The following is a 25,480-nucleotide window of genomic DNA, read 5'->3' as shown; positions in this document are numbered from 1 at the left end:
TGATATTAGATATCACAATCAGGGCTTCCTCCGACAGGAAGTATATGGTGCATAGATAATGGTAGGACCGCTTCAATAGCGCACAACAGCAACGGGGCAAGCTAAGGTTACATAGAGATTTGGTTTAAACCCTCGACCGAATTGCGTCGAATGGCCGAGAGGTTAGCAGACACGAGATCAAGAGGTCACGGGTTTGATTCCTGGCTTTCCTTGTTGGACGTTCAGTGTCCTTGGGAAAGGCACTTAACACGGCTTTTCCTCACCCCACCGCGGTATAAAAATGGGTACCTGACTTGGGTTGGAGAGGTAAAAGACGGTGGAAGGAGAGTGATGGGCTCCGCCTGTACCGTGCCCTAGATGCAGTGATGTAATAACCAACTGCCCCTACGGCCTCGAAAGACTATAGACTTTACCTCTGCCTTTACCTGACAGGATACCGATGGGAGACACTGCTCACTGCTGGTTTCTTGTCGAAACACAGGCGACGTTCGCGTATGTTTGTCTCCCTCTTTCAACTATTGAAATGAAATCTCCGGCAACATTATCCTGAATAAAAGAATAGACAAAGGAAGTGATGACCTTCCCATTCGAGCATCAAACAATAGAGCAATGAATAATTGATTACCTACAACAGGATGTTTTTATTCTTCTTTTGATGAATGAAACGCTTGGAGCAACTGATAGCAAAAAAATAGCATTGCATATAAATAATTCTGATTTACAGTCTAGTGGTTATTTTCAGCGTTATGATTTCATCATTGTAAAACAGACCAGCACGTTTTTGGACTGTAAAACGTTTCATAATCGCAGAGCAACCAGTAGTTAAAAACCAGCCACTGGGATTGGCATTCTATCTGATATCAATAAAAATATTTCTACTATATATAGAGAGATTCAAGTTAAGGCATGCTCTAACGCACGGACGACGGCGTCTTATATGAACTACATCAAACAGTCTTGTCAACAGTAATTACATACCTCTTCTACAGTTTCTTCTGCTTCTAAACAGTCTCTTCTTCTGGAGATGTCATAGGAACGCACAGTAACCCTGACCTACAGTCGCCCGTGATTAGGAATTCTGACAACCTCTAACCTCTTAGCAATTCTGACAACCACTAAAGAGACGACATGGCATCATGGGAACCACGTGACCACAAATTGACATCTAATTCTCATGATCGATTGGACTTTCAGCTTATAATACATGCAATTTCTATAATACATGCACTTAGCTATGCAGTCAAAACTGCCCAAGACTGAGCCCTCAGGGGACCGATATAATCTGCCCTATACCGACAGGTGGTCACTATAGTCAATGAGAAAAATTATCTAAAAGGAACCATCAAAAGTGGTCAGTAGAGGTTGTGAATTGTACAGGTTTGACTGTATTACGATACTAGCTCATAAGTCTTGAAATAGGCAGTAGTTTCTTAGGAAGCGGATGAAGCCGAGAGTGAGGACATTGTCTAGAAGTAGAAGAGAAAATGTAGGACTGCAAAGGAAAATAAAGGAGAAATAAAAGGGAAAGAACGTTTACAGTTTCACTCATGCCACGTTAGTTTAGAACAGAGAGCTGGTCCTCCAGTTACAATCCAAAATCAAGCAATGTTCAGAAAACTATTCTCGAGCGATACGAGAACAAAGAACGCCACCCACTACTACACTGTTTTCGCCGCACGTGACAAGTGCGTCACTTGGCGGAAAATAAGAATACTGCATCCTCGACTGATTTCCAATGGGATTGGGATTTTGTATTAGTTATTGAGAAGCGAGCTCTAGCGTTCTTAAAAATGATAACAGAATTTGGCCAAATAGGGATGAGGTCAGAAGAGGTAGCGATCACAGGGTTGCACATTGAAGATCTCTGGTAAATCATCAATCGTATCTGGTCCATTTGTACTGTTTCTTTTTTCTGTCTCTCTTTTTGTTTACCACAAATTATGGCCCTGGTACATATCATAGACTACCCTGGGATCGAGAAGGTAAACCCGACCTTTGACCTTGTAAGCAGGAAGTGGTTTCTCCACGCCCCTTCCATGTGATCCAGACTGCTTTCCGCCCGGCGTTCTGATCCTTCCTGTGAGTATGTGGCAATTTCTGTGTTGATATGTGTATTCGGTAAATGTATGGGTAGCCGAGAACTAATGAGAACAGATGCCAAACCCGAAACACGTGTCTAATTTTGTCTGCCGAACAAATATCGTTCAGACATCATGTGACACCGGCAGATCGGTCCAGGATCACATATCAGCTGATCACTGTTTACATTGATCAACCCTGTGGATTAAGATTACCTAATTAGGATCCGGATCCGGCGAAAGACATTATGGTGCAACAACAACAAGTATTGAGACGATGGCTCTAAGTCTATTCTGTTTAGGTTGGGGTCAACAACAATAACGACATCAACATCAAGTGATCAACAACTACATTTATTTTGAACAACAACACTGGTTACTTATTGTCTGTTAGACCGAGGAGGTTATATAGACAAGACCATACCCCATATGATATAGTCCCATAGTATGCAACCTCCTTGAATTGTTATAATAACATGCAAGTCTTCAATGATCTCTCCCTCTTTGATCAGTTCTAGCCAGTTGAGTTGAACACACTGTTGTCTGGGTATCATCATGGCGTTCCGCTTCAAGGCTTCCAAGTACAAGAATGCAGCTGCCAAAGTGCCCAAGAAGGATGTGAGTCACACCATTTATTCTTATGATTAGATCATTAACAATGTCCCACTAATGAACTGTTTCTAGTAGGGAATCTTTGGGCCGTCGGGTCAAAGAGCTGTGATCCATGACCCCTAGGCCCAGCAGGGAAGCCAGCCAGCCAGTTAATCGGTCGCCACGCAGGCCACATGTGTTGTTTACAAGCCGCTAGTGTGTATATACTATATGGTAAATTGTCACATACAATGGTGAATGCCAGTTGACTTTAGCCTGGGTGCCATCCTATTTCTACCGGGGCTAGGGTAGCGAATGTAGGAGCTCCGGTACTACGGCGGTAGAAATAGGATGGCACCCAGGCTAAGTTGACTTGACTTATTGTTAAATCATAATCGCTTTAACTATTATGATTGCTACAGTAATACTATGCTATGAGTAGGTACGGAACAACATTGTTCTTAGCAAAGGTATCATTATTCATTTGATACAGTCTGTTCTTGTGATATGTTCTAAGGGTTGGATCACGGACATCAGTGTTCCCCGGGGCCTGTCTTCTCAAGGCAACCACATCAAGGCCAACTGTCACCACATTGCCTACAACCATGACAGCCCAGGTAAGGATTATAAATAACAACTGTTTGTTTCCGGGCCGCTTTGATTGCAAACTTTCTCAAGATTTAAAAGGAGTTTTGAAATACAGAAATTCAACTGTGCAGCAACCCTTCTGTTGTGCTTGGTTGTGTCCTAAGGCTCGTTCATGGTCGGTAAATGACACCATTGAGACATTTGCTTGCTTGGTGATGTTATTGTTGAGCAATTAAGTTCATTCACTCATTCCATTACACAGACATATGATTGGTTTATTGCTTTGAACACCCTTAGCAGCCCTTAATTTCAAACAGTCAGCTCCCAAAGATGTACATGTCTCTATTGCCTCATTTACTGGGCATAAACGAACATCTGGATTCAACTGATAACAACACCTTCCAATCATGAAGGTCGGAACCACAACCTGAACTTAGAAGTTATGACAGTTTCCTTTGATTGTTTGTCAATATCTGTGAAGATAAATGTGAAATTGTGTTCCTTTTCTGCAGGTGGAAACATCCTTGGTATATTACCTCTAAACAGCGTTGGCAGGCAAGACAAATCTACCCCTTTGCTACACGCTCATGCAGGTATACATATTTCCATTCCTTGTCAATCAGTCTTTCCTATGATGGACTAGATTTATTCATTTTATCGATTTAGTTAGTGATGAGATGGTTACAGAAATCATTGTTTTTCTTCAATAGACTCTGTGACGGACTTCGACTTCTCACCGTTTGATGCTTTCTCGGAGACTTCATTTCTGGCGACGGGTTCTCAGGACTGCTCGGTGAGTTGGACATGAAATGATAAACACAACATACTATAGATAAGGTAGAGAGCTATTTAGGAAACTCTTCTATACCCTTTAATGTCTGAATCAGTGTTCATACCATTAGTATACTGTGTAAGGTATGGATGACAGGTACATAGTAATGATAAGGCAGAAGTTCTTTGGGACATATTTATGGTTGGATATTTGAGAGTACATTGCACCAGTCCTGTTCCTGGGTAAAATTGTAAAAGAGTGCTGTCCTTTTAGAAATCAATTTCATTTGTTGTAAATTCATTTTAGATGCAACTTCCTAAAGATGATGTAGACTAAAGCACAGTTTTTACGTGCCGAGGTTTTACAGCTATATGTTCCTAAAAGCTCCTAACAATAACCCTAACCCTAACATAAGGAACATGGGAGTGTGGGAACATAGGACTGTTGGAACACTACTTGTAATAGGGCTGTCATAGCATGAAAATACCATGTTGGCCAGCTAACTCCATAGACTGTACTTCTCTATGCCACGACTTGTGAGCCATTTAGATAGCTACATGTAGTTCCAAACCTAATGTCTTATAACTGTTACCCCCCAGGTGAAGTTATGGACCATCCCGTCAGGCCCGCTGACCGAGTCTCCTCCAGCCACTGCCACGCTGACGGCGCCGAACAGGAGAGTGGAGAGCGTGCTGTGGCACCCGACAGCGGAGAATGTTCTGGGCTTCTCTTCAGACAGATCTGTCAGGATATGGGATGTGGGAACGCAGCAGGAGGCTTATGGTATAGTTCAGACAGCCAGTGTCACGATTACAGCTCCTTCACCTCTTTATCATTAGCCATATTGATTGTCACTACACTAAGTCCTTATTATCAAGTCATTTTGATTATGTACCTTGTATTACTCTGCAATACAGACCGTGTTAGGCTTTTTGACTTTTTCTTCCTTCACAATTTCAGTGCTAGAGGATCACAATGACTTAGTTCAGAGTTTTTCCTGGAAAGAAGATGGCAGCCTGTTAGCAACGTCATGTAAGGTATGTATATCTTGTAAGGTATGTGTGTGCCTGGAAACTCTTCATGCTTGCTCACTGATTCTCCTGTATTCAGTGAAAAGTTAGTGTTTGTGTCATTCATGAGAAGGAGACTATCAATGTTGTGCAAGTAGACTTGTTTTTGTACACCGTGTTATTGTTTGCTGTATGTTTGTTCTGTATTGAAAGAAATGCAAAAATGTATTGCAAAATTAAAGATATGAAGATGCCAACAGTTCCTTTTCTCCCACCAGGACAAAAAGGTCCGGGTTCTAGATCCCAGAGCTGGTACAACAGTACAGGTACAGAACTTTTCAACAAAATATCACAATGATGAACGTTAGAATCAGTTCTGTCTCCAGCTGTAAATCTTTTCCCGTCCCACTCACTGTTTGAAGTAACGTGTTGTTCATTTTCGTTACTATATTTGTCATTTCAAGCTTTTGAAAATACATTTCATGTCATGGAAATAAACAGTATGCCTTCCCCATCCTCTGTAGCGTTTGGTTACATTGCAAAGTTAGATTTAGCAGGCCAGAATATACCCAGCCTTATCTAGGTACACGTACATTGTATATGCACTGGAGTTGCATTATTTCTCCACACCCTGCAGAATTTGAGACTAACATTGATCATATGGTGTAATGGTACAAGATAGTCTTGTGTGTTCCAGACAGGGGAGGGGCATCAGAATGTCCGTGACTCGCGGGTGTTGTGGTTGGGAGAGAAGGACATGCTGCTGTCTGTAGGCTTCAGTAAGGTAGGGATAGAGCTGCAAACACACCCTAAAATCATGATTTCACTTTTTACATTGTACATTTCTTTCTGTATGTTGTGGTACAATGTACATTAAGGGTAGTGGAACTTTTGAAAACTATTCAAGTACAACCTTCTTTGTCTGCAATATCACGGCCAAGAAATGTGTATTGCATGTGGCTTTCTGCAATAGAGAAATACATTGTATCGGATATGCAAAGGCAATTAATTACTATAGGTAATCTATAATGACTGCTCTTCAAAATATTTCCAGCATGAGTCTATGTTTCCCATGAATTTGTACCTCTGCTAGCTAGAAAGGACATGAATATGTGTTTGAACTTGTGTCAGAGTTGAGTTTGTTACTTATTCTTTCCTTTTCTGCTTATAAACATTATGACTTGTCTCTTTTTGTCACATAATTTTCCCCATCATAGAACTAGAAGATTTGTGTTGGAAGGCATGCTTTGCTTAGTATGAGTTTAGAATGTTTATTCCACTGTCTAATACTTTGACTTGACATGTATCTGTCTGTTGTAGCTTGCATGGCTTGACTGTGGCAGTCATTGTCCATGCACATTGTATGTCCTCTCTACCCTGCACCTTTTAGATGCGCGAACGTCAGTACATTGTGTGGGACCCTCGCAACATGGGCCAGCCTCTGGCCACCGAAACACTGGACTCCAACACTGGGTACCTACCTGCACATTTTCCACTGCCGTCTCGTGATGCCTGTCTAGTGTAGTCTGGACATCTTGTGCTTTCAGCTGATTAAGCTTTTGTCTTGGCTGTTATATGTTTGGTGGTAGCTTGTAGAAAATGTTGTGTGAATGACTAAATTTTATGTTTTTATAAAAAGAATACATAATGTTACATGTAGGTTTTGGAAAAATCTTGAATATACAAGACCACCATACTTTTTATATTGGGTATGTTTTGGAAAAGCTTATGAATTGTGACATGTTCACAGTTGGAAGGACAAAAGAGTGGTTGTTTAAAAAATAACTTGATATATCTAGAACAATGGTCAATAACTGAGAAACGACAAAAGAAAGTCCACAGTAATTTTTTTCAGAAAGTTTTGAAATTGCATAATATTATGATTACTGACTTACCGGTATTGATATTCGAATGTTTATATTTTCATCAATTTTGTCTTTTTCAGGCCCATTATGCCACTGTATGATGCAGACACTGGAATGCTCTTCCTCGCTGGAAAGGTACATTTTCACAGTCAAGCAGTGGGGAAACAGACAGGACTGGGCTCTATAATAATCATCCCACTGAATCTAGGAACGCCATTGTCCTTTTTCATACATACATTGTATTTTTATTGCACAATTCTTACTCTGACGAGTTGAAGCATGTACAAAGTTCAGCTTCCAGTAGTTTATATTTGTCACTGCCAGATACATGTAACCTTTTCTTTTTATCCTTTCCAAATATCTTAGGCTTCCAAATTGTTCTAAAGTCTTCTCACATAACTGCCCTTCACAACAAAGTGCTTTTGTTCAGGTGTTGTCTCTTATGTCTGTTTGTTTCCACAGGGAGATTCTGCTGTCAGATACTTTGAAGTCACCTCAAAGCATCCGTATCTCACAGAGTGTAAGACATTATCCTTAAAGTTTCTTGATAAAGTAATTCACACAATCTTTTGTTTTACTTACAAATACTGTCAGGAGAAAATCTTATAATATGTACTTGTCAAAGGTCCTTAGTACATCTGTACTTGTTTATATCCCTTTTATTCATGTCCCTTTTATTCATGTTGCACTTTTGCCACCCTGAAAAGATACGTCTATTAGGCAAACAGATCTCCAACCCAATGTTCCCCAGTACAATGCAATGCTGTATATCTAAACTGTGCACACCTAGGGGGTGCTGCACTAGAGATCTCTTAAAACCACTGCCTTTCAAAGTGGCAGATTTATGTAACCTGGTGGATGTTAATGGGGGTTGATTGTCAGAACATCCTTGAGAGAGATGTCTACAGTTGCCATGCAGATGATGGAGATATGACTGTGAGATTGCTGTATGGTGCACATGTTTCTATGTAATTATGTGACCGTTAATTTCCAGGTCAGCCCCACATGAGCTCGGAGCAGGTAAAAGGAGTTGCCTTGGTGCCCAAGCGAGCCATGGAGGTGATGACAGGAGAAGTGAACCGTGTGTTACTGCTGGTGCACCAGGCTATCATCCCTCTACCATACATCGTGCCTAGGAAGGTATGCAACTTTCAAATGGAGATTATTTAGATGCATGCAAAATGAAGTTGCTATTGGTTATACTTTGAGTCAAAGGTAGTTATTCTGTCCATTTTAATTTGAAAGTGAATTGCAATGATCAGTTTAAAACGCCTGAAACCTGTCCCCTCCTTTGCTTCATGATTATCTCAGCAAAAGAGAGATTTGGAAAAAAAATATGATGAAAAGTAGCCATATCATGCTACAGGCTAAATGTATTACTAAAACTACTGTTAAGTATATATATAATATATGTATTACTAAAACTAAGCACACCACAAACATTTATTGATCTACATTAATTTAGATAATATTTTACACCCTGTGAAGGCAATTGCATTTAAGAATCATGGTACACTTATAATTCATGCCCATAGGTAATAGGAGAAAGTTGGATTTGTTATGATATTTCAAGGTCATGAATGATGTGTGTGTTTCAGTCGTATCGTGACTTCCATGAAGATCTGTACCCTGACACAGCATCTGGACAGCCTGCCATGACAGCACAGGAGTGGATGGAGGGGGGGAATAACATGGTAAGGAAGGAGTGCTGTGAAAATTGACTTCATTATTGCTATAGGACACTTTCATGTGTAAAGAAAACATTCCTATGTCTGCTGAATCAAGGAGGCACCAAAAGAATAACTACTTTGTCATTGTCAAGTGTTTGAAGTACTTGAATCTTTTGTGATTTTATTCAATGAAAACTGTAAATTTTGGGGGACGTTTTGATGAAGAGGCAAAGGTATGAAACCGTATGCTAACCACATACCTACTTTGAAATTGTGACTATGTTTTTTGCAACAGAATAAAATTATTGTGTCTGTGATATTTAAAGTAATGTTACTGTGAACATCTTATTTACATGTGTTTCTGTTCTTAAAAAGGTGACAAAAGTCTCCCTGGATCCAAAGAGAAGGCCCGCTGCACCTTCAAAGCAAAGTGGTGGTGGCCCCCCTCCCGCAGCGGCAAGCACCCGCCCTGTCCCCCCTCCCAGTAAACCTGTGGTACAAGCCAAGCCATCCACTCAGAAGGTGGAGCCTGTTTCAAGTGTTCCTGTGGAACCTGTGAAGGTAAAAGGATGGACTGTGAAGATATCTATTCAGTGCAGAGGTGCTGTACAAAAATAAGAGGAAAACATGCTTTATACAATAGAAATAACTATTGAAATGGCAAGACAATAACTCATTTAGCATTAACGTCTACCTGCTGAACAATCCAGATACAGAGAAATATGTCTTGGATGTTTCAAAATCTAAGGAAGAAAAATATCAAAGATGGAATCAGACTTCTTTTCCCTGGTACTGAAATAATTGTTGTTGGTCACCATGACAGGAAGACAGAAAGCCACAACCAGCAGCTGTCCAGATGCCTAAGCCAGCTGTCGCACCTGCTCCTGCACCTGCGGCATCCAACACTGAGGTACCTGCCAAAACTTCCAGCAAGGACACGGCTACAATTGAGTCACCAACTGAGGAATCCGCTGGTCAGAAAGGGAGTTACAGGAAGAGTGTGTTCCTCGCAGGTAAATAAAGATATCCAACACTCATCTTTTGAAACTACGAAGTCTGCACTGATCTCCTGCTTATTCTCACATTTTAGAGATAATCTCAAATGGTTTCACCAACCTTCCAAACAGGCAAAATACATCTCTGTATTGCATCATGCTATGTTAAGTGTATAGGTAATCTTACTTCATGTACTTGTTAGGGACTGAGGTGGCACCATGAGCCTCTGGTGTATGTAAAAGTTGAATTTCACTTGAAAGATTGGATCTCTAAGATTGGAATCTATCAAATAAATGTCATATGGCATGTTTGCTTTCAGGCATTTATTTTGCAGGGTAAGTTCTCCTATTCCTTAGGCATATATACGGATTTATATTTGGATTTGTTACAGCAGAAGTTAGAACATCAGTCTTTATTTCACTTTTATCTTTACTTTGCTTGCCTTGGCAGGCATCGCCACGTCCAAGTTCCGCCATCTGAAGTGCACCACGTTACACAGGTCCACCCATATCGTCAACATCCGCAACCTCAACATGTCGCTGTTTGGGGAGTGCGACGGTTTCCATGCCAACCCGGACAGGGTAGCTGTGCCCCTGTCTGTCACTGGCGGGCAGATCGCAGTATATGAGGTAAGATTTCACTACACTGAGAAACAGCAGCTGCTGCAACTGGCCTTTTGATAGAAACAATGTTAGCTCAGAATTGTGAAAAGGGAAAAAAAACCTGGATACTATGTTCACAGAAATAGATGAAGATTTAATGCCCAAAGTTCCTGTAGGCACAAGAGGACCTAAGGTCTACAGTATCACAAGGTGCAGATGGTTTGTTAATTTTCAGAAACCTGGTCACTTAAACAATTTCAATGAAACCATGTACATGTAGTAGCGAGGTCTTTACTGGAAACAGGAGACAAACTAAGCAGTCAAACTTGACAGTACATCAGGGATTCAGCATCAAGAAACTCCTTGCAATGAAAGGGCTACAAAATACTAATCATCATATTTGCATGTATCCACATGTATTGTAGTCCATACTTGATAGCAATCTGATGACTGTAATAACCTGCTGCTGTGTCCGCAGGTTTCCCAGCCAGGCAGGTTACCGGACACAGCAGTACCTACTGTACAGAACGGCACCACCGTCATGGACTTCTGCTGGGACCCCTTCAGCACACACAGGCTGGCTGTCGGTGAGCAGGCTCAGTTCTACAGCAGTAGTACACAGGGATTTATGTTCCTTGCAGTGAACTTTGTCGGAAATAAAGACAAGGGACTTACCCTTAAGGGACTTTTGTGAAACAGAGCTTTGGTGTTCTTATCTTATCTTATCTACTTTTTTTTTCCTTTATCTATAGCTGCTGATGCCTCAATCAACATTTGGAACATCCCAGAGGGCGGTTTGACTGAGACACTGACAGAACCTGAGATTTGCCTTAGAGGTAAAACAAAAACAAGCTTACTGATCTTTTGACTGGTTTTATAACTATCAGCTAAGAGGAATGAAGAAGCAAGCAAGTAACATGTCTAAATCTTTATGAAATAATTAGTATACGGCATATTGGACACTTAGAAATGCTTTAAACTTTGCCAGATTTAGCATAATGTTATGATTACCTCCATTGCTGACTGAACTGTAAAGAGTATACATAAAACTGTTAGTGGTACTGAAAGTTGTGTTGTTGTTAATGATGCATGGATCCATCGGAAATCAGAGCTTTTGCAGTTTGTATAATGTATTGTCCCCACTTCTATCTAGGTCATGAGGAGAAGATCTACTGTATGAAGTTCCACCCCACAGCCAGCGACATCCTGGCATCTGCGTCATACGACATGTCGGTCAGAGTGTGGGACTTGTCGGCCGAGCAACAGGTTTTCAAACTTAGAGGACACACAGACCAGGTCAGTTAGAACATCTTTCCAAACATTCCCAGCAATTGTTTGCAGAAGCTTGGCCTATAGGGCCAAAATATGTTTTAAAATGTATCTGAAACACTTAAAACACATGTTAAAGACGTACAAAATTCATCATTTTGCTTGAACACACAGATTTTCAGCCTAGCCTGGAGCCCTGATGGACAGTACCTTGCCACAGTCTGTAAGGACGGGAGCATCAGGATATATAACCCACGGGACAGCACCCGGCCACTCAGGGTGAGGCTCTCCCATTTCATATCACTTTAGGCCAGATCAAATGATTTATGAGGACTCTGAGATATCAGACAGTCATGGAATTTCAGAGTTGAGTATACCAGTATCATTTGAGTTAATTACTTATTCCTGACAGCTTAAGGGTCCATTTTGTAAACATTCTGTTATTTGTTTTGTTATTCTGACATCTTACTTTGATGGCCTAAACAATTTATTGACATTGAGTGCAACCTGCGACCTCCTATATGTAAACATGTGCTGGAGACTTTTTCATTGAGTAAAAACATGTGCATTACACTTCCCTAGTGCAAGCAAGATACATGTAGATAGAGCAAGCCATAGTCAACCGTATGACATCTAATGAAAGCTTTGTTAAACTGTTGAACAGGAGGGAGATGGCCCAGCAGGTGCCAGGGGTGCCAGGGTGGTGTGGGCATGTGATGGCAAGTGCCTGGCAGTCACTGGGTTTGGCAGGTCAGTTATGTTCTTTAACATTTCTCATTTAACGAAAAAAAAAGCTTAAAGGATAACAAAGGTACACAACCAAGTGTTTTTACCTAGCTGGAGTTTCAGTGACCATCTGTCACCTTCCTCAGAGTAATACTCTAAGGCCATACTCTGTATTGCTCTGAGGATGGTGACAGACAGTCACTGAAACTCCAGCTGGGTAATAACACTTGGTTGTGTACAAAGACCTGATGAAACTATTCTTGGATGAAAGCTTGACACTTATGAGAATAGATGCATGTATAGGTGTTATACACTTTGTTGTGAACCAGAAAATATGCATACAAGGTACAATTTCTCAGCATTATATAGTTTTTCTGTGGGTGATATATTGTAAGTATCCTGTATTTGTCTTACTAACAGCACTTTTTTTCAAGCAGAAATGGATAAAACAGTGGTAATGGCTTAGACAAAAGCAATGACATTTATACCAGTTAACACGAAGCAATGTGTACTTTCAGGTCAAGCACACGGACCATTTTTGTGTTCGATGCGGAGGACCTATCTGCACCCCTGACCACTGTAGACATTGACGAGTCTCCCACCATCCTTGTGCCTTATTATGATGAGGACAGCAGAGTGCTGTTCCTTACTGGAAAGGTAGAGGGCTCTCTTGTACCATTACTTAGTATTGTCTTTTAAAACTGCACAACATGATGAATTGTAGTCTGCAGTTATTCTTCTATTATTCTATTGTTGTTACCAATGAAAATTCAGATTCAGATTCAGCATTATTCTGATTGGCATTGCATGAGGAATTAATATAGAAATATCCAAATGAATTGCGCCAATACTTACATGGCTTGCCATTGACTTAACAGTTACATAAAATCGCTTAAACAAGAAAATGAAGACTTTTTTTGAAATTCAAAAGAGAAGATGACAATATTGTCATACACTTTTAACTTGATACGGATCATTTCCATTCCATTTTTCTCTTAATTTGTTTTCAGGGAGACAGTCAAATTTTCTCCTATGAAGTCAGCACAGAGAAGCCCTACCTCATTGAGCTGGCGACTGCAGCCTTCAACTCACCTCATCAGGTAAGGTCATATTTGTCGTACGTTTGATTGTCATTTGATTGCAAACTGAGAGCATTCTAAAGACAGTCATACATGTGTCATACAAATTTCATTTGTCTTGTTACTGAAAAGGCTATCTAAGTTCCTTGTTGGTGTTTTGTTCTGTCACAGTCTGCTTGAAAATTCAGACATCAAAATCGTATGACGAGCAACGACATGTGACTGTGCCACGAGAAACTGATCATAATTCATGTACCGTAGAATGACTGTAAAAACTACTTGCTCAGTTGATTAATTTCATTCACTGGTTGTAACTTTCAAAATGACTATGAGCAAATACAGTGATGGATCTTGAACATGGTAATAAAATTGAATGTACATGTACCTATGCCTCATAATGTATACGTATACCATTATCAATTACATTCCCTGAAATCTATAACCATAACATCATGGGCCCTTCAGTTATTCTAGTTTAATATTCCATCTAAGTTTATGACCCAATGTATTACATTATTTACCATTAGCATATATGCATGTTATAACAGTAATGCTTTCTGTATTACTTAGCACCTTAATGCATTCATCAAGGTTACTCTGAAGTCACAGCTGCAAGAAAGGCCAGAATAGTTACTGCCTACTAAGATGATAATACAGTTTGACAGCTGCAGTACACAGTACATACTCTAAAGGCAAAAGCTGACAGTACAGCATGTGGATTTGGTTTGTACCTAATTTAGAGGCAGAGACAGTCTTATTGGCTTTCCCTGCCTTGAACGTGTACAAATCCTAGCTCAGTGTAGGAGTGCCATTAAAACTTCTACCTGTCACACCGTGTAAAAACACCTATTCCTCAAGCCACCTTATACCATTACATACATTTTCCAATGCATTTGTATACAGTTACAACTATTTTCTGTGCCTTGAATACTGCATATATGTGACCTATACGTCTTGTATTCCCTTGCAGGGAGTATCTTTCCTACCTAAGAAGGTGTGTAATGTTAAGGACGTGGAGTTCGCACAGGGCTACCAGCTCAACAAAACCACTCTGGAGCCCCTATCCTTTACTGTGCCGAGAATCAAGGTAAAACGTAGTGTCCTTTATTCTCTATGCTGTAATACTAGTGTTCGACTTTCCAGACACCACCTTTTTGGATGACCTCTAGTAGGGTAAGGGTGGTTTCCATACTGGAGTAAAAAGACCCTGTTGATTGCTAGCTATGATAAGGAGATACAGTGTAGACAAGTCATAATTTTTGTCTATAATCTATTTTGCATATTCAATACACAGCAACATGTTCTCTTCACTTTTTAGATGGAGTATTTCCAAGACGACCTGTTCCCTGACACTCGAGCATGCTGGGAGCCTGCCATGACAGCCCAGGAGTGGCTGGATGGAGGAAACAAAGCACAGAGGACCATCAGTCTCCGACCTTCAGACATGAAGCCATGTAGGTGCAATATCAATAGAGAAATTACAACATGGTGGATTCCGTACCACCCAAGGTACCAGCCCGACCGGGGGTCAGAGCCCCGGGAGGGCTGGCACTGAGGGTGATATGGAATACACCTTGTTGTATTCTTTTTATGTCATATCTGCTCAGGAAAACTCACATTTCAATGTGAAATAGATTAGACTTTGAGAAAATTTTACGTTTTTGTTATAACATTCTAATGTTGCAGCGCATGCAAAACCCATTCAGTCTGGAAGTCTGTGAGGCAGCATAAAGTGCAGAAGAGTCCGTATCACATGTTATCAAGGCTCAGGTGTGACATAAATATAGAATACAACACGGGGTATTCCGTATCACCCGAGGTGCCAGCCCGACCGCGGGTAGGATCGCCCGACGGCCGGAGGGCGATCCGACCCGCGGGAGGGCTGGGACCGGGGGTGATGCGGAATACAACGTGTTGTATTTTATTTATGTCATACCTTGGTCACACCCACCCGAGAAAACACACATTTCAATGCGAAATGTGCCAGAAGTTGAGGGAGTTTTGTGTCCTCGAACACAACCGGCGCGCTCGAAATGCATTCGAAATATTCCATGGAAGCCTGTGTTATAACACTCCCGAACCCAATGTGATCCGGATAGTTATCACACGATCCGGAACACCCGTATCAGGCCCAGGCATGACATAAAGTGAAGTATCGTTCTGTAGTACCCAGCATTCAGGCAGTTGCGGTGAATTGACAGCCAGTTTATAGCTTGTTTTGTCAAGATTTTATGAGCAGGCCATGTTTTAAGCCAGTCTGTTAGAGAAAAGAGATAATCAATTTTTGTAGCCTACTTGTGATAGATTTGCAGATTCTAAAGGGAAATTTTATTGCCACATGAATTTGAGATTTATCTCATAAAAATGACATGATATTCCCCTTTAGTATACATGCAAAATCATCTCGGCAGACTCAGATTTCAAGCTGGAATTTGCAGATAAGACTTCTATGCTTGCTGTTTGTCATCTAGCTATTGTTTTGGACCAATTGTGTATCCAACTTCCTTTCCATCAATTGCTTAGGGGTCTATCAATCTAAAAATATCTGAAAGTTTATTTCTAAACGAAGCCCTTGAGAGGTGGAAGCTTGCAGCTGATCGAAGCATATTGCTGCAATATTTGTAATTGAACGAAGGTAGGTAATAATTTTGACAACCGACATATGCCTCATTTATCACAACGAGCACAACGTTGTCAGAGGAGCAATCACTGTGTTCCCTCGTGCATGAAACCGTCATTGCTGTCATAAAAATGCCGCATTGTGACTAATGAATCATAAGTGTGGGTAATACATCTAGCTCTTCCGCCAGATTGATTTGGCACAGCTTCTCGATACAAATGACTCGCCAAGATTTATGAAGAAAAGGAAAGGAATTGATAATGGATGATGGAGAATTTTGTTGAAATATGTCATGGAGTTTAGTAATGTTAGGTCCTTCATGGTAGCTGTTGGCTTATTCATGGTGCTAGAGTTGCATGCTGTATGGGAATTGTTCTCTGGAAAATAATGCTAGAACAGGCTGACTGAGATTCACACACACACACACACACACACACACACACACACACACACACATACATACATGCGCACATGTGCACATACACACACACACACACACACACATACATGTGCACACACACACACACACACACACACACACATGCACACACACATGCAAATGATATTGTTGCCAGTCCTCCTGACAAATTGAAACTGACAATAGATTTTACAGCAGGAGTGAAGTGTAGACTTACAGCCAAGAACAGATTTAGCCATTTGTACCGAACTTTACGGTTAGTGTAAAATCAATGTGGAATTGTCATGAAACGGTTTTTACAACTGGGCCGAGATGGAATTTCCTGCCTTGGCGTCCCTCAGAGAAAGATTAAAAGCAATCAAGTCTGGTATTCTGTAGTATAAGTGACCACAAAATTCACTTGGGAAGGATCATTGATTCCTAACTATGGGAACTGTAAATGTCAGGTATGCTGAGTGTAGCATTGGCAGTTGTGGCCATTTTCACAGAGATATTTTGTGTTGCTGCAAAAATAACCACTATCCTTCAGCATCTCAGGTTGAGGAAACTGCCCATATAAAATGTTTTTGCAGATTCACTTAAAGTAGTAGTATTGCTAATAGTAGTACTGCATAATTGAGAAATCACAACATATTCATATGATACTGATTGGTGGGAGAGAAGGGTCTCTAAAGTAATTACAATTGCCTGTTAGACATTTTGTGTTTCTCTGTAGTTTTAAACAACACCCAGTGATCTCATTTGAATGGACTTTTCCTAAAAGACAGCATTGATGCACTCTTTCCACGATGGACTAAATCAATTTACAACAGCCTTAACGACTTTGCCAACAATTCTTTTTGGGCTCAGACGATGGTCTGCAGATGACGCCTGTCTGTAGAGATGAATCTATCTTTACTGTTTAATCAATCGTAATTCAGCTGCGATGAAATACCAAGAGAGGCATGTTGGCATATCAAGCCATTATGTCACTGGACTGGGGAGCAATGATGGGTTGGCCTTTGCTCATTTGGAGCGTCGGACTCCCAACTGCAACTTGCTTCAGCTCACATCAGAATAGAATCTTTGCAGGAATCTTGGTAGCCCGAAGGCCTCAACTTGAGCAAACTGACTTGCTGGTGATGTGACTTTAGAACCTGCACGTATCCAATTTCAAACCAAGGTCAAAACTGGTAATCTCTGATACGGTCCAGAGCTTCCTCTAGAGATATACATGTACATTGTAACAGCCCATGGTGTACAGGGAGCTGAGAATGATTCAGCTGATTATAGCCATTAATCAACATGGAACTCTAGTATTGACAATCTTTTCTATACCGGTACCTCAGTAGTGCAGTGTAGTGTAGTATAGTATAGTGTAGTGTAGTGTAGTGTAGTGTAGTGTAGTGTAGTGTAGGGCAATGGATATATGGGACTGGTGAAGTTTCTCCTGAAAAAGAAATGAATTTTCAATTTCACCTGACCTGACCTGACAAGGATTTTCGAAAAGGCGGATTGAACAATAATTATAATCCCCCCAAGCATGGTTGACTGCTACCTTGAACGTTCTGGAAAATCTATCCAGGAATTTGTTTGAAACTAGTTATTTGTGTTCGTTTGTAACTTACCTTTTCACAATTGGGAAAAGCCATAGTCACTTTTTACAATAGATATGTTGCCACCAGGAGCATTAAACATCACTCACAGTCTTAGCATGTCTTGATTACGGCCATTAGTAGTCTATAGCAGCCTTTGAGGAAAATTGAAGGATTTTTTTTATTGAGTACTCCCTGCAGATAGGTGGATCCCTTGACTGGAGCCATGGCTTCCAACTACAGTACAGACTTAAGCCAGCTACCAGCATTGAAGTGCACTACAGGAGATTGTGACTGTCTTGGGGAGGTCAAAGACTTAGAGTCGAAGCCATTTTGTATTTATCTAAATCCTTTTTACTGACTTGCTCAAAGACGAGAGGCTACATATTTCAACCTTAATGTGACCTGCCAGAGTCTTTTGCAGTGATCACCTGAGATGACTCCGAGAAATCTATAAATCAGCTGGTATTTCCTGTAGTTAGACAGACTCTGTTGTAAGCCTTGTACTGCCATTGAATCTTAGGTTACAAATCAGGGGATGTTTCTAATGCTCCAAACAGTGTATGCCACAGCCACTGGACCCTCCCTCCCTTGTGCCACTGCTAAAGAGTCACTGAGACCCTAATTGAGCAAGACAATTCATTGGTAACCAGATTGTTTTCTTCGATTCAAGTTTGCAGAACTTCATCAATATGTACTGAGAGCTCTTAGTGCTGATGAATGGACCGCGGACCCTTGTGATCAATTGCAATCAATATGGGACTGATTCATGTCCTGATGGTGACTTATCTTGTGGCAGTCTGGTTGTGCCATGGTTAAAAACTTCTGGGGGAGTCAGTAGATGATGAGTGAAGCCAGAGATCGATGTGAAGTCAGAGGTTAGTTATCACAAGGCAGTTTAAAAGACATATCCCAGACATCCAAGCAGTATTGGCAGGTGATGATGGTCATAGTTTCAAATAATAGTCATACATTTTTGTCACTATCAACGGGTACAATAACTTCAGTTGAAATACATGAGAATAGGACAATCATTTCAGACTGTTTTCGACTCTATTGCCTTATGATGGTTAGGCTTTATGATTAGAAAATTAATGTTATGTTTCTGATTCTTGTCCTGAAAATATTTGGTAAGCTAAGGATTGTCTTTTTTTAAGAAGGTTTTGGCTGAAATGATCCCACAAATACTGTTACCTTTATGGAGAGTGCCAACGTAAGAATGGACTTAGGTTTGCATGGTGGGTCTGTTTGTATCACTGATTTTATTGCAACAGAAATAAGAACATGTTGGAAATAATAAATTCTACAATGCTTTCGTCACTCAGATGTCAGATCCAAATGTTTCCTTGCCAGTGGTTGACCCCTAAGAAAAGGCTAGGGTTGGCAGTTTTTTTGGCAATCGTCCGATAGGTAACCGGAAACACAAATTTTTTTCCCTAGGCCTCACCAGTTTTACTATGTAATCTGGTAGTAAAGCCGTAACTCATAGACAATATCTTTCAACGCAGATGACAACTACAACTTTAACAACCAGATTATTGCCAGGGGTGTTTTTTGCCAGGCCACTGGAGCTAGATTGTGGAGTTTTTATGAGCATGTTTCCCATTGATGTGACTATCTACACCTTGTAAACTCCATGTATTTACAGTCAAGTGTGTCGGATGGGCTGCTAAGGGCGGTATGTTCTAGATCGTAGAAGATACGGTAAAACATTTGAGAGGCCTGCTAGTAACAGTTGTAAATCTCGTAGTTCAGTCCAGAGATTGTCATTGCACAACACTGCATTTTCTCTTTAACTTCTAGCAGTTGACGTATTCAGATTTTTGTTGGATTTACAAGTCAAGTGAGCTTTATTCTGTAGTTTTGCAAGTTAGTGGCCTGAACTTGTAGCCAATCAGTTTCAAGTAGACACATGTGACTCAACAGCTTCAAACAAGCAGAAATATAATGGGCGTGGCCATATCACGTAATCTTTCAGGGATTTTTGAGGGTTATGTTGTACATCATATCAGTGGATAGCCAATCAGCACCAATGAGATGTACATGTAACAGTTGGATATCATGTGATTTTTGAGGGTTATGTTGTACATCATATCAGTGGATAGCCAATCAGCACCAATGAGATGTACATGTAACAGTTGGATATCATGTGATTTTTGAGGGTTATGTTGTACATCATATCAGTGGATAGCCAATCAGCACCAATGAGATGTACATGTAACAGTTGGATATCATGTGATTTTTGAGGGTTATGTTGTACATCATATCAGTGGATAGCCAATCAGCACCAAGGAGATGTTGGATACTATGGGATGCCAATGCGTTTAACCAATGAGGCTCAGGAGTGTGGAAAATGCCATTGAATTGAGAATAGATAGCTGGAAAGCTAGTCATGGATAGCCAATCAGCACCAAGGAGATGTACATGTAACAGTTGGACATTATGGGATGCTAATGTGTTTAACCAATGTGGCTCAGGACTGTGGAAAATGCTATTATATTGAGAGTAGATAACTGGATCTAGTAATGGATAGCCAATTAGAACCAAGGAGATCAGACTGGATATTATGGGATGCCAGTGTGTTTGACCAATTGGGATAAGGACTGCCAAGAATCGGTGGAACGTCAGTGGATAGCCAATCAGCACTAAGGAAATGTTGGATACTGTAGTTCTTGTTTCTTTCACTGTAACTTTAAGTTCACTGTTTTCACTGTCACCGCTGGACCGTGAACTTATCATCACAGTGAAAAACCTATTTATGATTCCTTCACACATCCTTTCTGCAAGTCACTTGCTACCACCGTGAAGTTAAAGTTCAGAGAAAATGTCAATTTTTCTTACACCGTGAAATTTTGCTACCGTGAACTTAAAGTGAATTACAGTATTATTGGATGTCAACATGTTCTAATAATGAGCGTCAGGACTGCAGAGAATGGTGTAGAATTGAATGTTTACTGTGATAAAAAGTTTTTTTCAATGGTGCAATGAAGTGTGGGCTGATTTATTAGAAACAGCCAGAAACAATTCTGTTGAAGGTGTGATTTTGCCACCTACCACATCCTTATAACAGGCTGATTAGAAATAAAAGATGTAACTAAGTAATCTGACTATCCTGTATTCAGTATACATAATTTTTCTATCCACTTACCATTATCATGTTTACACAGGAAATGTATGACTCTTATTTCTACTACATTTCAGTGAGTGAAGCCCCAAAAGAAGCTCCTGCTCCAAAGAAGTACGAGAGTTACAACCCTGAGACTTACAAGACTGATGAGCAAAAGAAGGAAGAGGTAAAAACAGAATTCACAATCATCACTAACTTACAGTTATTGTGTATATCTATTTATTCATCGTTTGTTTTTCAACCTTCTGTAATGTACTTGTTGATTTTGTCATTCTGTACCTCTATCATCTCAATGTAGGTATCATTTGTCATATTGGTGTCTTTAATTATAGCGCAAGACAAGAAAGGAACATTTCATTTATTCATTCATTCATACAGTATTTTGAAGAAAAATCAATATGTGATATAAGACTTTTATCTGTATCTTGTTTACTTTGTTTAACAAATAAGTGTCAAAAAGCTTTTTGCCGTCAAAAGCTTGGTATGCATACAAGTGATGAGATATTCATACCCTCTGCTTATTGTCACATACAAGATGGATTCTAGATCTGTTCCAGTTATATGGACCTGTATTAGACTCATGTTGCCATGTCATCATCATGTAAAGGATTACAAATCACTCTCTCCCCTCCTGTGTATTGAATATCAATGTCCATATTAGTTACCTTGTAGTCTATAGTACACATCTGTCATGATTTGTGACCACGTTAAGAACCATACTGTTAGCCAAGATGCAGGGACACAATCTTTGCTCAGGTTCTGTAAATCTGTGCTCAAAAACGGCTGTAGCTGACACCTAAGTGCGACCCTGCACTGACCCTTGATTGAACCATATTCTGAACATGGTCAAATCGAAACCAGTCAATACTTCATTGGACTGAAAATAGCTGGAGGGCATAGGATGGAATCATGTAATTGAAACATATCCATCATATCCCACCACCATAAAAAATCCATTTAGGTCGTGTGTTTATCTTCATTTCATTCTAGCCCTTCGTCTTTTGTAACAACAGGTGCTAGCGCCAGATAACTTGACTGTGCAGATTAACCCTCGTAATGCCAAGGCTGATTACAGCTGGGTATCATGGTTGACCTGTGATCCTGAAGGGTTAAATGTAGATGTTGCCTTCTGCATCTCCCTGTGCATGGGATGTTGGGTGAATTCATGCGTGTATACATTTCTGCCTAGCAGAGATAAGCTCACAGAGATGTAGATAGGAAATGCAGTAATATGTGTCAGAGATGTTTAGTCAGGTTTCTTTGATCCACTCTCATTGCTAACTTTAATAGAATGCAGAAGAGATTTGGGGGGAATTTCTGCCTAAATGCTGAGTATGATTTATTTGTTTTTGATGTTTTATGGCTCATCAAAGGGGGTGCTTTGTATTAAGTATGGTTTTTATGATACTCCATCAAATGTTTATTGATGGATAGTAATTCAAAGAAATATTCCCTTTATGATTATGAAGAGACTTCTTTTATAGTCACTGTAGTATATGATTGAAATTTCTAACCCAGCTACTATTAACTTTTTCCTGCTGTAATATAGAATCACTGATTCAACAGGGAGAAAGATAAACAGCAAAGTTCCAACCATTGCGTGCTTCTCTTTGTTTGTGTAGTTGATGCGGGCCATGGGCAGTAAATTGGAGCTGAAGGGCGACCCTCTACCCCAGGACCTGTTCGAGGGAGTGGACGATGATGAGTGGGTGAGTAACTCAATCAGCAAAACGAGGAATAACTCTTTGTTAGAGGTCACAGTGAAGGTCGTGGTGATGGATGGGGGTAGGAGTGGAGAAGTGGGTCGTCTGGGAGAAAGGGTTGATCTGCACTGACACGCTGTGTTTAAGGCTCTAGAAATTGTTCTCCTCAGGGGCCATTTGCCTTTCTCCTCCCTACTTTTGTAGCCACACTTGATTGCTACCTGGCAAGCCTTTAGCAGATCACAGGTAATTTGGTAGCAAAGACTAACAAATTTGTACGCCAGGAAGGTGGAGTGCCTCGCAGGCTTATGCCCCAAGTGAGAGCAATACTGAATACGGATTTCACATCAGGCAGTTGTGATGATGTTGAGCCGCGATATCTTCCTCTCTCACCACAGGATGATTGATCGCAGCCCGGGGAACTTCCAACCTCCGGAGCCATCAGGGATGGGGATCACCTGCCACGGGGGAGAAGATGGAGAAATCAATTGACTCTTCATCCCCGCACCTGCACCATGGATGGGGCAGAGTTGAGATAATTATGTGAGCAAAGGGAAAAAGGTTCCTAAAGGAGCAGAATCCTCTGTGCTCGAGTGCTGGTAAATTGGTTGATATTTAAAGAAAGAGCAATCTTACTCTACACACCTTGACTTTGGGTGCATGGCGAGAGTTTAGACTTGTATGTGAGCAATATATCAAAACTGTGTGTTAGAGAGGAAGGTCTGTACAGTACAGTCTACTTGCGTGTTGGGCAGGAATAATATGTTTGAGTCCAAGAGTCACTCTATGCATTGTTGAATAAGAATTTATGAATGTTTTTATAATATTTCGAATGTTATACATTGTAATGATATAACAGTTACTGAGCTTAAAAGTTATATTCTCAAATGCAATGTAACCAATTAACATGGGGTGCTTTATAGATAAAGTTCTGAAATACTGGTATATTGATGATTTACTGTCTGGAAAATGTCACAATTTTTCCTTGCTACATCAGATTCAATGCCAAACAAAACAGCATTGATGCCTTGGGTAATGTCGTATACCTCAGAGTCCTGTCGTTGTGACAAATTCAACTGCACTTTTCTGCAGATCAGGAGCACAATTAATTTCCAAGTCACAAATTCTACATTTAATACTGTTACAAGTTGAATACCTTCCAATTGCTAAATTGTCATCATCAAGGATGAATATTGTTTTAGAATAATTGATTCATTTACTAATGAGACTGAGTGGGTTTATAAATTTGTGTTCTTTTTGTTGTGCAGATAGTGTTGATATTCAATATTAATGTATTCAGTCCACAAAATTTGTATTAAGCTGTCATCATCTCATCTTTTCTGCAATGCAGAAATGAAATTATTTTGTGTACATGTAGTCATGCTAATGTAACATTATTGAATTAATGGAACTAACTTAATTGTATTGCATTGCAATCATAACTCAATGGAACAAATATGAAATGGAATTGCAAAGATAACTGCTCAGGCAGCTCATACAACCCTATTTGCAATCAAACTGTATGTTTTTGTTTGAAAATCATTTCAGAGTGGGTGTGGTGGGGGTACTCAGAACATAAAACAGTCTCAGACTGCTGAAACCCCAAAACCTCCATCCAGAGGACATATCTGCACCAAATAAACCAACGTTGTTTACAGCCGTATTGTTCGATGGCCCTATGTTCCAACAGCCCTATGTTCCGACAGCCCTAGGTTCCGACAGCCCTAGGTTCCGACAGCCCTAGGTTCTGACAGCCCTATGTGCCTAATATGTTACGACCCCCCCCCCCTATTTTCCGATGCCCCCTAACCTAAAGCCTAACCCTAGCCCTATCGGAACATAAAGCTGCATGCCGGAACATGGGGCTGTCCTTGCCTACATTCAGTAAAACATGTCTGTAATCTGACAATCTGTTGCCAGATAAGGGGGTTTATCTTATCTCTACCTGTCACACAGACTGGCCAACAATCCAGGGCTTAATCTGGGATGATGTTCTTGATGGTATCATAGCTGTCTAATCTTTTCAGTCTGGTGCTACCCATCGTTTTTATCATTTAGAATTAAACTGTTACGCATGACGAAGATCTCGAAGCTTGTGGTGAGAAGCTTTCGGAAGGCATCTGCCATCTGAAATGCAAGTGTCTGTGATGATAAAACTCAACGTTTCATGTAGAACCTCAGTTTGTCATTCAAGGTCGTAACGTTAGTGTTTTTTATGTATTGCCTAAATTGATCATCATCCTACGTCCTTCAAGAGGACAAAATTCTACAAAGGACGCAGCCGGCGCTTGGTGATTAACGAGGTTGTTGCCGAGCAAAGTTTGGAGGGATTTACGCAAAGCGCGGGCTCCACCTGCCTAGACACACTGGCAACAAAGGTGTTACACCCGTAATGGCGGGGCTGAACTAATGCGATAACCTGTGCAGTATTTCAGATACACTTAAGCAGCTTTACAAGGGGCAGATCCATCTAACGTGCCCTTTAAAGCCAGATGTTCGTTCATACAATTAAGATTAAGTATGGCAGGTTTACAGCACATTTAACTGCTGGTCAGGTTAAAAGATGGCCTGATGTTAGAAGTGGTAGGTGTAAATCGTGCTGTTCATTGGAGCTGAAGGTTACAGACTGTCAGTGACAGAACATCAGTATGCACGTACAGTACGTATATGCAAATGAACACTGTTTCCCCTGGCATATTGATTTGTTTGTATCCTCTTGCAGTTTCCCCAGATGAGTTGATGGATGGGATGATTGCTGATTCCTTCTTGTGAAAGCATATTCTACCCACAAA

General features: G+C 40.5%; 1 protein-coding gene across 2 annotated transcripts; it reads left to right on the top strand.

Annotated features, from left to right (window-relative positions):
- Positions 1-1,957: 1,957 nt before the first annotated feature.
- LOC136437323 (coronin-7-like) lies at positions 1,958-24,770 on the top strand. 2 transcript variants are annotated; one of them, XM_066431871.1, is made up of 29 exons: positions 1,958-2,079; positions 2,591-2,696; positions 3,187-3,286; positions 3,770-3,850; positions 3,968-4,050; positions 4,629-4,812; positions 4,990-5,066; positions 5,318-5,365; positions 5,737-5,823; positions 6,430-6,512; positions 6,985-7,039; positions 7,367-7,424; positions 7,899-8,044; positions 8,503-8,598; positions 8,950-9,135; positions 9,398-9,587; positions 10,021-10,199; positions 10,651-10,759; positions 10,925-11,008; positions 11,326-11,468; positions 11,616-11,720; positions 12,106-12,191; positions 12,686-12,824; positions 13,178-13,267; positions 14,217-14,333; positions 14,565-14,700; positions 21,060-21,151; positions 22,608-22,694; positions 23,087-24,770. In XM_066431871.1, exons 2-29 carry the CDS (start codon positions 2,634-2,636, stop codon positions 23,093-23,095), a joined length of 2,913 nt encoding a protein of 970 aa, XP_066287968.1. In that variant the 5' UTR covers positions 1,958-2,079; positions 2,591-2,633; the 3' UTR covers positions 23,096-24,770. The 2 variants fall into 2 exon arrangements, with proteins under 2 accessions (XP_066287968.1, XP_066287969.1); XM_066431872.1 differs by having other exon boundaries at positions 1,980-2,083.
- The last annotated feature ends 710 nt before the right edge of the window (positions 24,771-25,480 follow it).

This window comes from Branchiostoma lanceolatum, chromosome 6 (assembly GCF_035083965.1).
Source record: "Branchiostoma lanceolatum isolate klBraLanc5 chromosome 6, klBraLanc5.hap2, whole genome shotgun sequence".
In the NCBI taxonomy this organism is placed as follows: domain Eukaryota; kingdom Metazoa; phylum Chordata; class Leptocardii; order Amphioxiformes; family Branchiostomatidae; genus Branchiostoma; species Branchiostoma lanceolatum.
Note: the sequence above shows the minus strand (reverse complement) of the source record. Positions and strands in the feature narration are given on the sequence as shown.

Excerpts from the sequence above, each read along its gene's own strand:
- LOC136437323 (XM_066431871.1), top strand. The coding sequence starts at position 2,634 with ATGGCGTTCCGCTTCAAGGCTTCCAAGTACAAGAATGCAGCTGCCAAA. Across the intron at positions 9,136-9,397 it reads TTCCTGTGGAACCTGTGAAG|GAAGACAGAAAGCCACAACC; the intron begins GTAAAAGGATGG and ends TCACCATGACAG. Across the intron at positions 12,192-12,685 it reads GCAGTCACTGGGTTTGGCAG|GTCAAGCACACGGACCATTT; the intron begins GTCAGTTATGTT and ends GTGTACTTTCAG.